This window comes from Enhydra lutris, unplaced genomic scaffold, assembly GCF_002288905.1.
Source record: "Enhydra lutris kenyoni isolate GAN:26980312 unplaced genomic scaffold, ASM228890v2 scaffoldscaffold37, whole genome shotgun sequence".
Lineage (NCBI taxonomy): Eukaryota > Metazoa > Chordata > Mammalia > Carnivora > Mustelidae > Enhydra > Enhydra lutris.
Window position 1 is genome coordinate 6,719,447 of NW_019154121.1, and position 16,733 is coordinate 6,736,179.

General features: G+C 45.1%; 1 protein-coding gene across 1 annotated transcript in view; it reads right to left on the reverse strand.

The window, feature by feature from the left end:
• LOC111154520 (angiomotin like 1) overlaps window positions 1–16,733 on the reverse strand; it is a 154,510-nt gene that overhangs the window by 24,209 nt on the left and 113,568 nt on the right. Inside the window, exons 8-9 of the mRNA XM_022514175.1 lie at window positions 14,873–15,017; window positions 13,353–13,442 (exon numbers count right to left, since the gene is read on the reverse strand). Of these exons, the coding sequence (XP_022369883.1) occupies window positions 13,353–13,442; window positions 14,873–15,017 (235 nt within the window). The remainder of the gene's footprint in view (window positions 1–13,352; window positions 13,443–14,872; window positions 15,018–16,733) is intronic.

Genomic DNA, 16,733 nt, shown 5'->3' on the forward strand with positions numbered 1-16,733 from the left:
CTGGCCCTAAGCTAGCTCAGGCAGATTTTTCTTTTCATAATGAAAGATCACTAAGACACTCAGTCCTCTTTCTTTATACGTCTACTCCTCTTCCACCAAAAAAAGTCTTCGCAGTTGGTAACGCCTCAGAAGGACATGCCCAACACTAATGCTGTCAGCTCTGGTAACCAGAACCTTCTCTGTGCTGCTGATGAAATAGACTCCCTCTTGTGAAAAGATGTCCAAATAATTATCTGCCATATTCTCTCCCTAAAATTTCTTCTCCTGTCTCTTCTTCCTTAGGGATGCTTCGGCTCTGAGCTCCCTGGCACTGTGTCTTGTAACACTGGACAGATGTTGGGCAGGACTCCGTCCCAAGGGCCAGCTACACACTGTGAGGTAAATGAAGTCCCACTGACACTAAGAGAAACTCTGTTTTCTGAGCTTGTGTGACTACAGAGATAATAGGACCTATATCATTTAGCTCACTGCACATTATGCAGGTTCTTTGTGCCTCAAAGATATTCTTATGTGGGGTGCCTGGGTGGCTCAGTGGGTTGGGTCTCTGCCTTCGGCTTGGGTTATGGTCTCACGGTCCTGAGATCGAGTCCCACATCAGGCTCTCTGCTCAGAGGGGAGCCTGCTTCCCCCCGCCCCCTCGGCCTGCCTCTCTGCCTACTTCTGATCTCTCTCTCTCTCTCTCTCTCAAATAAATAAATAACCTTGAAAAAAAAAAGATATTTTTACACTGGAGCACACTCTGGGCCTCTGTCCTCACCCACTCACCTCAGTTTCAGCATTAAACCAATGAACCCAGAAAGAGACCCCTCAAATATAATCCAGACAGGGCACTGTTTACATCAGAGAAGAGTCAGCTACTGACACGAGGCTTATTTGATGTGAAAGAGGAGAGATGATCGACCTTCAAAGCCAAACTCATTAATTCAGACACAAGAAAAGTAATACACTACAACGCTGACCCCATATGCTGCTTGTTTGGCTTTTCACTGTCTTTAAGGTTTCTCAGGTACAGCAGCTTGTGATTTCTGGAAAGGGTCTGCAGCTCCAGCCCTCCGAGGAGCCAAGAGCAGGTTGCCATGGTTCCGCCGGCGACTAGAGACAGAGGTTGTGAGTGGATGGCTAAGTAGGCCTATTAACAAACACGGGGACACTCCAGTGGGGGCTTGTTCTACATGGCTCAGACAGCGAACTGTTTTTAAATGAATTCTCAATGACACAAATTAAGAACAGGAGTCCTTTTTTTTTTTTAAGATTTTATTTATTTATTTGACAGAGAGAGATCACAAGTAGGCAGAGAGGCAGGCAGAGAGAGAGGAAGAAGCAGGCTCCCCGCTGAGCAGAGAGCCTGATGTGGGGCTCAATCCCAGGACCCTGAGATCATGACCTGAGCCGAAGGCAGAGGCTTAACCCGCTGAGCCACCCAGGCACCCCAAGAACAGGAGTTCTAACCCAACTGTTTTGTAGAGACTTGGCAGAGAAAGGAGGGGAGGGGAGAGAAGGGATGTGGGGGATGCTGAGTAGGAGGAAAGGGGTTCTGAAGAAGGAACCCCCCTCTCCTGGTCTCAACCAGAAATCTTTTCAGCTTGAATTTAGAATTTCCTTCCAATTTAAAAGGAAAATAGACTGTCTCTTTTACACGGTACTAAGGGAGCAAGAAGACCCTAAGATATGAAACAGTTTTCAAGACCCACCCTGCAAGAAGTTTTTCTGATTCCTTTGATAAAACAGATCTCTCCTGCACGGGAGAGCCTGAACTCACACATGTTGTTGAGGGGGCGGCAGGTGGGGGGAGCTGTCCGATGAGTCCTTACCATCTTCTGCCTTGTATGCCACGTATAGTGGCCCGTGTCTGCCTGTATGAACCTTCCTACCGAGTGTACTTCACACTACTTCTGTAGGATGTTAAGAATCTAAGACAATGAATCTTGGAACACTGAAAAAATAAAATTAAATTTAAAAAAACAAAATCAAAATCAAAATTTCAATATTAAAAAAAAAGAATCTAAGACAATGGAAGTGTTTCACAGGGGAACAGCTATGGCAGGATTAGGAAACAGCTTACCGAGGAGGAGGATACTACTGACATGTGATTGAATTCTAACCCAGTCTTTAAAATAAAACTTGAAAATGATAGCGTCAGAGGCGCCTGGATGGCTCAGTCAGTAAAGCATCTGCTTTCAGCTCTGGTCATGATCTTGGGGTCCTGAGATCGAGCCCCACATCAGGCTCCCTGCTCAGCAGGGAGCTTGCTTCTCCCTCTGTCTCTCCCCCAGCTCATGCTCTCTCTCTCACAATAAATAAATAAAAATCTTAAAAAAGATTTTTTTAAACAATAGCTTCAGGTCCTTATCATTAGAAAGCTACAAAACCTAACCAGGAAATATTCTAGTCATCTAATAAACGGAAATAATACATTTTGGTCTTAACATCCTTATATTTTCATCATCACAAAATGCAGATTTTGTTATATAAAACATATAGCTTATATTTTATATAAGTTATCCATGGCTCTTTAATATCCAGGCCTCAATGTGAGTTTGTTGCACCCAAAGTAAGCTACCTTAGCTATATGGTAGAAATACCTGAATACCAGTAGTTCTCCTCAATATAATTTTCTATAAATATAGTTCTCTTGAATACAATATAATCTCTTAAAATAAAATTTTACCTAATTTGGTTTTCATATTGCATTTTCATGCTGGAAACTGTACTAACACATTCAGGTATGATTCACAGGTGTTGGGTTTTGTTTTTTTTTTTAACCTACCTCAATTTATGACCTCTGCAGCTTGCTAACTTGCTTGACTGAGTAGATACCCATGCATCCACTCAGCCTCCCAAGGTAGAGCTCAACCTTCCACTTTATTATTGGTTTTTTTTTTTACTTGAAATAAAGATGAACTGCTATTTCCCTCTCACTGCTGACAGGAAGATAACAAACTAGGCAGTGAACAGTGCCCCAGAAATATAGGACGGACAGGACATTTGGTTTGACTGTAGACATGTCTGTGACTCGATTTTAAATCACACTTTCTACAACCATCAGAGAAGAGAAGACTGTTTCTCTATTTTTGTCTTTTCTTAATATAAAAAGATGAACCATGGACACTTCTATTTCCAGGTATGACCCAGCAGATAGTGTGGTTCCCAGTTTAGAAAACGACCATAAGACCTGGGCGTAATACAGAGAGCAGGGACATGAAGACACACAGGGGGAGCGGGGAGGCAAGGAAAGGGCCACGGGATCTACACGGGCTATACCTTGACTATGGTGGTTGCTACGTTGCCTCACACATCATACACCTCAAATGTGTAACTACATATATATATATATATATATATATATATATATATATATACCCTTTATATATCTATATTTGTTTTGATTAAGACATTAACTAAGGCATTATTAGAATATGTATAAATAAAAAGTTATGACTTTTGAATGGGCCTTTTGGATGGCAGATAAGTTTTAACACCAGCACCTGGCTCAGAGTGACATTTATGCTGGGAAAGCTGTTTTACCTGGGAAACTTCTAGGACTGACTGAGAACAAAGAAATATGAGGCCCGCAGTTAGATCTTCTGCCTCCTTCGACTTCTGTAACACCTCCCTCCCATTATCATTTTTGTAACTTGCTTTGAACCAATCCTTTTCTTTCTCTTCTTTCTACCAAACCACAGTCTTTGTAAGCAAAAAGAAAATTAGTAACAGATGCAAGCTTATTTTTAATGGTCTAAGACCAAATTTTCTGGACTTAAAACAAACATTTTGTCCCCTCAAAGTCCTCGGATTCCATTAAGATCCAGCTGTATGCTCTCACTACAATTTGTGAACCAAAAATAGTTTCAAAAACGAATTGTAAAGGAACCGTACTGCAGAATTACTCATTGTATTCTGCTTAATTTTTATTTTTCACCATCTCAAGAACAAAACATTTAATTTCACAGATATTTTGAGAAAACTTTTTTTTTTTTTTTTAGACTCTGAGCTCTATTCTGGTCTCAACAATTTTTTGTTTTTGTATTTGAAGTGAGATACTGGATTACCCAACAAGGCCTTCTGTTATAATTGGCCAGGGTTCAAAGACAGATATAGAAGTCGGAAGCACAGAATATTAATTCCAATAGTTAGAACTCACTTGAGAAGACCCAAAGACATTATTATGGAGTCACAGTGCTGGGCTAAATAATTTGCAACCAAATAACACTTCCAGGAAGGAATTACTTACACCCACCCTACTATCCCAGATTCTTCTTGAGATAAAAATATGAAATCATTCATCAGCCCAAGAATCAAAAGAAATGACCTTTGGAGAGGGGAAGGAAAAAAAAATAGGGGCGCCTGGGTGGCTCAGTAGGTTAAGTCTTTGCCTTCAGCTCAGGTCATGATCTCAGGGTCCAGGGATTGAGCCTTGCATTGGGCTCTTTGCTCAGCAGGGAGCCCACTTCCCCTCTCTGCCTACTTGTGATCTCTCTCTGTCAAACAAATAGAATCAGACTCTCTGCTCAGCGGGGAGCCTGCTTCCCTCTCTCTGCCTGCCTCTCTGCCTACTTATGATCTCTGTCTGTCAAATAAATAAAAAAATAAAATCTTTATTAAAAAAAAATAAGAAAAAGGAAGTTCTAACTCTCATCGCAGCTTAGCCATTAAACACCAATGGGGCCTTGGGGAAACCACTGGATCATTCTGGGCTGCAGTTTCTTCGTTAGTAAAACATGCAGGTTACACTGAAAGAGTTCTACTATCACTGGGAGTCCACCACTGTCCCCGCTCACATTAAAAGTTCTCTCCGCCTCCTGATACACAAGAAGGGCCTTCCCCTCGCCAGCTTAGTACGTGCCTGGGCTCCAGACTCAGAATGACCTGCATTCATCAAAACCTGTCTGCTCCACTCACCACCTTGTATGACCACGGACAAGTGACTCAGCCTTCCCATGCCTCAGAGTCCTTGTCTGTACAATATCTTTGATACCGACCTCATGGGTTGTTGGTACCTACAGAGGCTATAGGTACCACTTGGAGGATGGTAAGCATTCAGTTAATGTTAGCAGCTGTTACTGTTCATCGATGACCACAGCCAGGCTGGCCTGAAGCACGACCTCAAGGACAGATCCAAAGGAGCAAACTGCAGTTCTGCCAGAGGATAAGCTTTTTTTTTTTTTTTAAAGATTTTATTTATTTATCTGACAAAGAGAGAGATCACAAGTAGGCAGAGAGGCAGGCAGAGAGGGAAGCAGGGAGCCTGCTGAGCAGAGAGCCCAATGCGGGCCTCGATCCCAAGGCACTGAGATCATAACCTGAGCTGAAGGCAGAGGTTTAACCCACTGAGCCACCCAGGCGCCCGAGGATAAGCTTTAAACCATCAGCTCAGCATCTTCTGACTTCACCGTCTTTCACAGCGACAATGAGATGGCCTTTTAATGAGCTCCGGTTCAGGGCACGCATGCATTTCTGGGTACCACATTTGTGACCTTCAAGGTCCTCTCCGAGATGTGCAGACCTTACCTCACAGAAGGCTGCTTATGGCAGGAACTTCTGGCATTAGTGCCAGACCTCACCATCCAGGACCCCCAGCCCCATCTCCCTCATTAGCAAATTCTGGATCCTCACTGGGAGCTAAGCCTGGCGACTGCATTTCTACGCGTCTCAGTGCGTCTAAAATGATGACAATCATGCTCCCTCGATTAGGGATGAAGTAAAAGACGATTCCCAGGAACAACAGTGACAATGACATCTTGCTTTCTAAATTAGGGCAATTCATAAAGTAAGATATAGGGGCTACTTCAGGAGATCTTTCTTTTCCATCCTCCTACTGAGGTTCCTGCTTTTTCTCTCCTTCCGTGACTAGTAGCTGCCATGGAGGTCAGCACCCTATGGCCTCCGGACCAAATCCCACAGCCTGATTCTGTCAATCAAGTGTCACCGGCACTCAGCCATGCCCATTGGCATATGGAGCGACTACAGCAGCTTTCAGGCTAGAGGGACAGACAGGAGCAGGGACAGCCCCCAAGCCTAAAATTCTTTACCATCTGGCCCTTTATAGAAAGAGTTTGCTACCTGTGGCCTAAAACATAGCTCAGAGTAGACAGCCAATACCTGTTTGGTTAAATGACAATCATCACGATTGTATTCAATATTCGATAAATACTTATTAAATGACTCTAAGGGCCAGGCACTGTATGAGGTTCTGGAAATACAAAGACCTGGGACTGCAGCGGTGAGGAGGACAGACAGGGCCCCAAGCCTCATGCTGTGTACGGTTTAGTGAGGAACACAGAACACAACCATCCGAACAGTTATTTATGTGTAACTGTGAATGAGCCTTTACAAGGGGAAAAGTACCCGGTGTCGGGGGACGATATAAAAGGAAGACTTCTCTGGCAATTTCCATTTAATGTGAGTGGAGACCTGGAATCCTGGATCTCCTGGTTCTGAACTATCAAGGAAAGTGAGGGTCTCCTGACAGCACACGAAAGGCAGACTTCAGCACTGATTTTCATTTTGTGCTTACTCCATCCATCCATCCATCCATCCATCCATCCATCCATCCATCCATCCACCACAGTCTTAGTCCAAGAAACAGGGATCCTAATAAAGTCACGGACATTTGCTCTTTCCAACCCCTCACTCCCCTCACTGGAATGCCAAGCGTCAATTGTCAGAGGCTAGCGTCAACGCATGATCAAGAGACGGTTCTTCAACCAGCTCTGGTTCTCGAAGCTCGGAAAACCAGCCTACAGTGAATGATGTTAATGTTCACACTTGGGGAGATTCCGCTGAACACAAACTGATGTCCCGCGGCCTGGGTGGGCTCTGCCAGTTGTTGCGTAGGTTTGAAGTTTCTCAGCACAGCCTGCCAAGGCTGATCAAGTGGCTTGAGCACACACACGCTCTGCTTTCCAAATTCAGCAAGGCTCCATGGGCTAGAGGGCCTTCTTTGGGAACATGGCCCATTGCCCCACCCCAGAAACTGGCAGGTCCTGCCAGAGAAGGTGAGCGGAGGAAGGACGCAAGGAGCAGGAAGAAGTACTGCGGAATGAATGCACTGTATCAAGTCTCTGCCTTTCCTATCCCTGCTTATCTCTCACAGCCCTGTTGGTTGAATCAGATTGATGCCATTTTTTTAGAAGAAAGGGAGATACAGGGGCACCTGTGTGGCTCAGTGGGTTAAAGCCTCTGTCTTCGGCTCAGGTCATGATTCCAGGGTCCTGGGATCGAGCCCCGCATCGGGCTCTCTGCTTAGCGGGAAGCCTGCTTCCCTCTCTCTCTCTCTCTGCCTGCCTCTCTGCCTACTTGTGATCTCTGTCAAATAAATAAATAAAATCTTTAAAAAAAAAAAAAAAAGAAAGGTACAGAGAGAGATGAAGCATGGGTCTTCACCTCACTGAGTACCTTTGTGAAAGGCCACGATTTAGAAGATGTAGCCACTGATCCAACATTATTTGCTTGAGCCTGTGGCTAAAAACCTTTAATATTTAGGACTGCACAGTCCTATTAAACATAGGGGCCATCTTTAATGAAAATCAGTTAATTTAGGGCAAGAAAATTCTCTTGACTTAAGTGATACTGCCTTGGCAGGCTTCATGGTCCTTTCCCTTCACTCAGGCACTCACCTGTGGTGTCCGGAATGGTCTACGGATCGGTCATCATGAGCATCTGGCTGTTTGCTACAAAAACCTTCAAATACCAGGGCCAACTCTCATCTCCAGCACAACCACAGGGGAGTAAAACAAAAGGAGTCAACAGAACCAAAGTCAGCTCTATTAATACCAAATTTCAGGAAAGATACTATTAAATATAGTGTCCTTACTAGTAAAGGACTTCTCTTTCTTCAGTATCTTCCTACTTAAAAAAAAAAAAAAAAAAAAAAAAAAAAAAGGAGGAAAGGCAAAAGGGGAATTTGAGCATTTTTTTAAAAGATTTTATTTATTTATTTGAGAAAGAGAGAGTGTGTGTACAGGAGCAGGGAGAAGAGCAGAGGGAGAGGTAAAGGGAGAATATCTCAAGCAGGTTCCCAGCTGAATGTGGAGCCTGATGTGGGACTCGATCTTACAACCCTGATCGTACTACCTGGGCCAAAACCAAGAGTCTCACGCTCAACTGACTGAGCCACCCTGGCGGCCCCTGAGCATTTTTTTTTTTTTAATGATTTTATTTATTTATTTGACAGACAGAGATCACAAGTAGGCAGAGAGGCAGGCAAAGAGAGAGGAGGAAGCAAGCTCCCCACTGAGGAGAGAGCCCAATGTGGGGCTCGATCCCAGGACCCTGGGACCATGACCTGAGCGGAAGGCAGAGGCTTTAACCCACTGAGCCACTCAGGCACCCCCCACCTAAGCATTTTTAAGTTGCTTCTATTCTGACAGTTCTTTTACTAATTTGCCTAATGTCTTAAAGTAACTGAGGATAACCCGCGTTATCTCCAAATACGACTGGGAGATACTGAGCTAAAGAGCGCATTTTGATACTGATGCTGCAGAAGGAGAATTTCCAGCCTATTGTTACGAGGATTTTTCCACTTTTATTCCTTCCCTCAATACACATTTATTGAGTGCCAAGTACATAAAAAGGTTCCAGGGCTTTTAGTGAGGGTTGGGGGTGGGTACTGTGGCTATCAGTGAAGAATGTCTACAGTTCTCCCACCTAGAGGAGGGGATCCATGCAAAGAAATCACAGCCACAGGGAGCGCAGGTGAAGTAAGCGCTGTAGTCGGCTCCTCTCCAAGTCGGGAGAAGCTGTAAGCACAGGCAGGCCCTGAGGAAAGGTAACAACTTCTCTCCTGTCCTTCCTAATGAAGCCCAATGGAAACCTACCATGTGATGTCATGACACCCAGTGAGGAGTCAGAACAATCTCCTTGCACTCTATGTGGGTCAACGGAACCAGTGTTTATGTCACTGAAACTTCTGTTTTGTGTTTCATGCAAGCCCTTCCAGAAACCACAAACACCAGAGGAAGGGTCTTGCAGGAAATTGAATCAGTCTCTTTCATATTCTATGAGAGACAGAAAATCAAAGTACCTCAAACAGGATCAAGAATAAGAGGATGATTACAAGACACACGGAAAATGGCAAATTGCTGTAATTTTAAAATAGGTTGGTCACAGACATGTTTTTGTATCAATTTCCAAACCCACCGAGAAATCAAACCCATATGGTTCTGACTTATTTACGGCCATTACTCAACAACTTGGACAAATAACTGAATGTCCAAAACATTTTTTTTTTTTTTTTTAATGACAGAGGGAAACCATTTAACAGCCAGAATCTAACTACACAGACTAAAGTTTAACCAAATATGCTGAACCTGGAGGGCCTAAGGAATCCCAAATGGGTGGTAGAGACAAGTTCTCGCACACCATGAAATGTGGCTAGTTTCAGCCTGGAATAACACACGCACACCTCAGCTCATCAGCTCCCACTCAACCCGAGAATGTGAGACGATCATCTCTACCAGTCTAGTTTCCCTGCATCTAATATTTTACTTTTGGCTTTCTGGCCTAATGGTATGGGAATTCTGCAGAGTTATCCATTTTCAGAAAGGAAGAGTTAAAGCGGTTGTACTCACTGAGACGACAGAGCTAAGAGTGACGACAGACATTCCTGGGGCGCTGCCTTTAGTGGACAGCGGCCCACCTCTGCTCTGTGTCGGTGTGTGTGTGAGGATACACACGAGAGCACGTGCGTGGGAGACAAATGGATGGGAAAACCAGGGATCTCAGTAAGTTAGAGGTTAAAGGACAAAGAAGCCCCAGTTTCACATAGACAGACAAAACAGGGATTGGCTCGATGCCCCGTTTTCCAGGAGCAATTTCATTGCAAAAATATTCAGAAAAATAAACAAGCAAGCCCAGAAAATAAAATAGAACCAAATTTCTCTAAAGTGTGTGACACAAGTCCATGAGGTGATAGAGGAAAAAAAACCCTCAGTCATCAAACCCCTAAGCACTTAATTCAGTGTGATTTTTATTTTTATTTTTTAAGATTTTATTTATTTATTTGAGAGACAGACGCAGGGCATGCACACACATGCGAGAAAGAGAGAGGGTGTGCAAAAGCAGGGGGGAGGGGCAGAAGGCAGAGGGCAGAGGGAGAAGCAGGCTCCCCACTGAGTGGGGAGCCTGATGTGGGGCTCAATCTCAGGACCTTGGGATCATGACCTGAGCCAAAAGCAGATGCTTAATGGAATGAGCCACCCAGGCACCCCCAGTGCGATTTCCAATATGGACAAATTTCATGACCAAGGGGGGCACAATAATCACTGTGTTTAATGTTCATTTCACTCTGCAGTGCTAAGTAGTAACCACATCGACAGTCTACCAAGGTCTTCATCAGGCTCCAACATAAGAGCAGAGAGTTCAGTCTTCAAAGGCAAACTACCCTGGGCAACAGAGATATTAGTGATCAGGCCGGAAAGAACCGTCTCCCTCCATTACCACCCGAGAGAGCTTTATAGAACTCCTACTGACCACTTGCACTGCAAGAGTTCCTTGGGCTCTCTTGGCCCTGGACTCCTAGATTCAACATGAATACCTAACAAAAATTAAAATGGGCCAGTCTCTACTTTCCCCTTCCCTCCAACTTTTCCATCAGCCAAGGTGTCTGCTGGGGACTTTGTGACATAGCCCTAGTTCCTTGGCTTGAGTTATCCAGAGAAGTCACTTCTCTTTGGTCTGCAGTCTTGCTTTCTCTTACCAAGAGCTAGAATCTCCAAAGGTTCCCTTGAAAAGGATGGCTCCTTTTGAGTACTAGACGTTTGTAAGTATGATTACCAAGTATTTAAAAAGAATTCTAATAATAGAGTTTCTAAAAGAACACACAGATAATGGAACACACTAATAACCATGAAGAGGGGTGGTACTTCATGCCTGCCCACATGTGCCCACATGCCAGAGCCTGACAGAGGGCCCTTCCCGTCGCCAGCTTCTGGGTATGTTCGCACCAACTGTTACACCTGCTTACTCCGCTGTGGGCCGCAGAGCATGATGACCCAACATGCTCAAACCTTTACTCATTATCTAATCCCAACCTGGTTTTCCTGCTTTTTATTGGTAAAGGGTGACCATCCATCCAGTTGCTCACTCACACCCCTTTCTCGGGCTCTTTTACTGCCATTACTCAACTGGTCACTGAGTCCTACTAATTTTGTCACTTCCTACTCTGTCCCCTACCCTCCATCACTACTTCTGTCTTACATCAGGACATCTACCTCTCTTGTCTAGATAACAACATCTCTGTTAATTAGTATCCCTCCTGAGTTTGCCTTCTATTGTGCCTCCCAACCTAGTTTCAAAAATATAAGCCTTGTGAACAGTGAAATCATAAACCTATCTGAAGAAAACATAGGTGAATATTTTTTTTATAATCTTGGAGAGCAATAAGCATTTCTAAGCATGATACAAAGCCTGGAAGGCATAAATATGGTTACTTAAAAATATCTCTTATAACATAAAGAACACTGTAATCAAAGATTAAAAAACTGAGGAAAATACCTGCAACATATACAGTAGAGGACATGTTAATTTCTTTAATAAACAAAGAGTTCTTACAATTCACTGAGAAGAAAACCTATTTGCAAACTGAAATAACATCTCAAGTCCATCTCTTGCCACACCAGGAGAGGAAAAGGCACAAATATCATGTAAAGACTAGGAACTGAAAAATCTGTTAGACATCACGGGTAGCAAACCTGCTTCAAATGCCCTGCCTAGATTCAATGACATTAAACATCAACACTGAGATACCTTTAAGCTGTTGAAAAATGCCTCTGGACCGTCTTGTTTATGCCTATGGAACACAGTGAGGCATGTTTGCACAGAACAAATCATTCCCTGTAAAGCTTGGAAGGCCCTCTTGGCCTGTATTATTGATGTGTTAGCTTTCAGCCAGAAGGTTAACGTTTTCAGGAACACTTCTCAACTCACACAACCCCAAACCTTATTATTCCGTCACCACAGTCTGGGCTGGGAGGCAGGAGCAAAGGCCCCTCAGGTGAAACTAACTGGCTTTTCCACCCTGACTCAAGCTAGGTGACAAAATAATATCCCCCATAGGAAGGCAGAGTCCCAGCAGGGTGACATTCCTGACGTAACTGCCAAGTCACCTCCTCTTACCCACATGGGCACCCAAATCCAGGTATTAAAATCCTAAATGCAGAGAGTACAAATGACTCTTCTTTTGAAAGAAAGCTCGGATGAGGGGGTGGGTGGACTGTGCCCATAAGAAGAGATCAAATTTGTTTAGGAAACTGAATCATTCAAGATGCTGACTGCTGTTTATATAAATCTGGAACAAAGGCAAAGTCACTTGCAAGACACCCAAGGATTCTATGGCAAAATCCCTCGATGGAATTAGCATCCATTTGCCGAAACAGAATTTTAAACCACAAAACTGAGACTAATAACTGAGTGCTACCATGAATAAATTTTGGGGAAACCAAGGAGCTTGAACCCAACCAAACAGTTTTAGAAATTAGAAAATTGAACTGATTGTTTCCCTGCCTTGAGAATGGAGGGCTGTACTTGGGGGCCAAGCCTCAGAAAACCATCGTACGAGGGACAGCCAGTACCTGAACATGTGACTTTCTGTTGTTGGAAGCAACTATCTGTAGTTTGTGAACACCCGATTCATGATATTGTTGAGAATTACGATACAAAAATAAATCCAATTTTCTAAACAGCTTAAAAAAAAAGAGTTGAATTTTTACACTTGTGACATACACTGGATTTGCAGAGATTCAAACCCTAACCAATGGTTTCTCAAAACCCCTTTGTTTCTATCATTTGCCTCAGGTAAAAAAGACTAAGATATTCTCCCAATAAATCTAGAGGCCCAGGTTGCCACTGATCATTTTATTCTGGGCTCAGTGTCTTCTGCAAATGAGTGCCACACCTGGAGATGCACGGTGGGACCCTCAGTGACTGAATGCTACAAGGGGCAGCCAGGAAAAGCTCACCCTAAGGAGCACAAAACCATGCCAGGAGGACCAGATCCCACCAGGCACCTCCTTCCCTCTCCGTGGAGGAAAAGAATTGTGCCTCATTTAAAGGGGTGAGTGGAGGGAAAGGTTGTGACCTTGCTATTTCTTGGAGGATGTTCTAGAGAAACAGAGAGAAACTGTAGGTCAGAAATACGGAATATAAACATTGCTGAAATAAGAGAAATAAACCTTGGTTTTATGTCTGGCAGACCTAGGAAGGCCTCCTCCAAGGCCCAGCAGCCTTTAGGTGACATGGAACACACAAGAGGCAAACCACCTACTTAGAAATCTACTTAAAGTTAACAAGATACCTTCCTCAGGCCCCCAGTTTTTAAGAATACCAACATGGGACAGAGAAACGTGGAGACTCACTCTGGGAAGCGTAGAGCCCCTCTGCAGCTCTGTCTTCGTGCCCGTCATATTCCCTGCTGGACAGCTGCCTGTTGGCCGTCTCCAGGCGATCTATGCACACAGAAGACATGGTCACAAAGATGTGCATGTAGACCCAAAGTCACCAGCCCAGCAAGAAACGACATGGGTGCCAGGAGCCCCAAGCCGAATCCCTCTTGGCGAGAGGACTAGGTTCTAAAATCTGGGGTTGGGGTGCCCGGGTGGCTCAGTTGTTTTGAGCGACTGCCTTCAGCTCAGGTCATGATCCTAGAGTCCCGGGATCGAGTCCCACATCAGGCTCCCTGCTTAGCAGGGGGGTCTGCTTCTCCCTCTGACCTTCCCCTTCTCATGCTTACTCGCTCTCATTCTCTCTCTCAAATAAATAAATTAATTAAATTAAATAAAATCTGAGGTCAGCAGCAGGAGCACGGGTTCTGAGAAGAATCATATAGCTATGTGCAAGGCCAGAAAACCTCTGTTCAGAAGTCCTTGAAAAGGAGCTAAGTGTCCTTGGCCTCAGACCCAGTCCTAGTCTATCCCTGACCACCAGCCCTACGGTTAGCCTGTGCTGCTACGGGCAGCTGGGAAGCCAAAAACAGAAATAAGAATGAACTAAAAATCAAATTTTTTTTTGAAAAGTCAAAATGGATAGAGATTCTACCTAGAGAGTTCTACGTTTGCTCAAACCACTTGGTAAATCTTCATTTATTCAATTCAATAATTCAGTTTGGTAAGTCTGTAAGGAATGTCCGTGATTCCCAAGACAAAAGGACTTGTGGTAATGGGAAATGTAGGCTCTAGCCACTGGAGACCATCAGTATGTTATTTTCGCTGACGAGGCAACTGAAAAGTGGCTTAGCTCACTGAGAGACAAGTAAAATGTTATGGCTTAAGTCATTCTTCGTTGGAGACTGCCAACATCCTACAGCAGGTGGCTTCCAACTTTCAGGGGGTTTATATATATCTACTCTTTTCACAACTGGGGGCTTTGTCTTTTTCCTCCAAGAGAATGCTGTCTAGCTCTGTCTTCTATACTCTATCTAGCGAGAGCTGACTGATGGCTTTCAAAGAAGGCTACCAAATGACTCAGCCTGATGTGGGAAGGGCTGGGCATCCAACACTGGTCTTTTCAAACATTCTTCTTCGCAGAGTCACAAATCACGCTAAGTACTTTTATTTTATTATTATTTTTTTCAATTTTGAAGTTCTATTTTTATTTTACGGAGTCAGTTTGATACAGACCCTTAAAAGCAGGGAAGGAGCTGCACACACGCTCCCTCACTTTCACGGACTCGTGCCTAGAAGGTGCCACTTCTCAGGCCCAAGGCAGCAACCCACAACCCACAATCTATACTGGAGAAAAGAACAGTCCTGCTCTTTGAACACCCCTGCCCCAGATGGTTGGACTTCCCAAGATTACTGGACACAGCGTGGCCCGGAAAGCAGGCCGCCAGCTCCAGGGGAGTCTAGGGCAGGGAACACACGGATGGGGCCAGACGTGCCTCGGAGGTCTCTGTTGAAGTCATGAAGCCTCCGGATCTCCCCTTCCAGTTTGTTTCTCATCGCCTTGTCCAGTGATTCCCGCTTGGTAGTGGACTTGACCAGGCTCTCATAGGCTTCTGAAATTCTCTGAAGTTCTTTTTCAAACTGCAAGAAAGAAGTGGCATGAAGGTGGGATTCCTGGCACGCACACTGGGGCCTCCGTTAGACTGATTCTTGGGCACGCCGGCCATGAAGGCGGGGTCTTCCTTCCACATCTCCGGTGGCACCGTCTACAGGTGGTGTCATCGATTCCCCACCCCCTCTGGCCTAGAAGGGCCACAACAGAACCTGGAAACGACTGGTTCTCAAATCTGGCTGGACTGCCCGATGCCACCTTGCAGAACCCAGTTTCCAGACTCCAAGTCCAGTGCTCTTCTAGACACCCTCCTACCCAACCCCCAAGGAACATAAAATCCATACAAGGAGAGGCATTGTTAGGCATTTTTACCCCTCAGTCTAGGAGCGTGTCTACATAAGGACACAGGACTTGTATCTAATTATAGACAAATGCCCCACAGGAAACCTCTTCACGTGAAGGAACTGAACGACACAGGGTGAAGACTGTTCTCTCTTCCCTTCACTAAGTCAAGGGCTGTGCCTTTTGTCGCTGGCATATTTACATCTATACCAAGTTGCTGTCTCTGTCCTAACAGAGGAGTCCCCTACAGCCGTACGTTTTTGGAAGTAGATCCCAACAGCTCCCATTTTACCATTCCATAGCATAAATGCAGGAGAGAGGAGCATGGAACCTTGAGGAACTGCTGCTCAGAGTTGGGACTGCAGGCCAAGTGGGGAGGGTTGAAGAAGTAGCGCCCCTCACTGGGCACCAAGAGGCCTGTACCGTGTTTTGGGTCGGTCTACGGGAGAGCTCTGTCATCAAGAGCCAGGCACCCTCACTGCCTGCACCCCAACCGCTCAGATCAGAAAGAACCCTCTGGGACCCCTGTAAGTAATACACATCCTAAGAGAGCAGGTATTGACCGTGCATTTTCTGTGTGTCTGGGTGCCAAGGACAAAGAATGAGGTAACGATCATTTCTGGTCTCAGTGCGCTCACAGTCTAGCCTTGGCCTCTCCCCAGACATGTGCGCTTCTCCAAGGCAACAAGATAAGGGGTGTGGTGGTTCTGGATGCTCTCACAGCCTAAACAAAGTCACTCTGCAGGAGTAAGAATGGCTTCTTTCAGAAAGATTTCAGAGAGAATGCTCCTTCCAATAACCCTCAAAGGATGAACAGGACTTTGCCGAGCAGAAACGACCAAAGGGCTTTGCATTCTAGTCAGAAGACAGTGCGGGAGCCACGGCACAGGGCCACGAAAGGAAGCGTGTGTCTCTGACATGACAGGAAGTCCAGAGATGAGAGGAAGACTGGAGGGCAGGAGCTACACCCAAAAGGAGGACTTGCACCGCTGGGGGTGGGGGTGTGTCAAGACCTCGCAGCAGGTGCAACAGAGGAGCTGGTGTGTAAGACAGAAAGCCGGGGGTGTCACACACTGAAGGAGGGAGAATGCGGTCAGTGTCCCAGAGGTTACAACGGAGACGGGAAGACATGACTGGGAAGAGGTCCATGAAGAGGCTGGACAGTGTGGGGGCTTCTGAAAAGTGGCAGCCCCCCAGGGCGAAGCGGAACACGAGGGCACCCCTCAGTACCAGGTTATTTTCCCAAAGGGCTCCTAACACCAGAGCTGATCCTTTCCTGGTCCCCTCATCTCAACAGGCCTTTCTGTTTCTTCCGACGAGATCTTGAATTGTGGGTACTGTGGAGAGAGAACAGCACATCCTAACTCCTGTTGACAGCCCTCCCGCAAATTATGTTCCTTCCT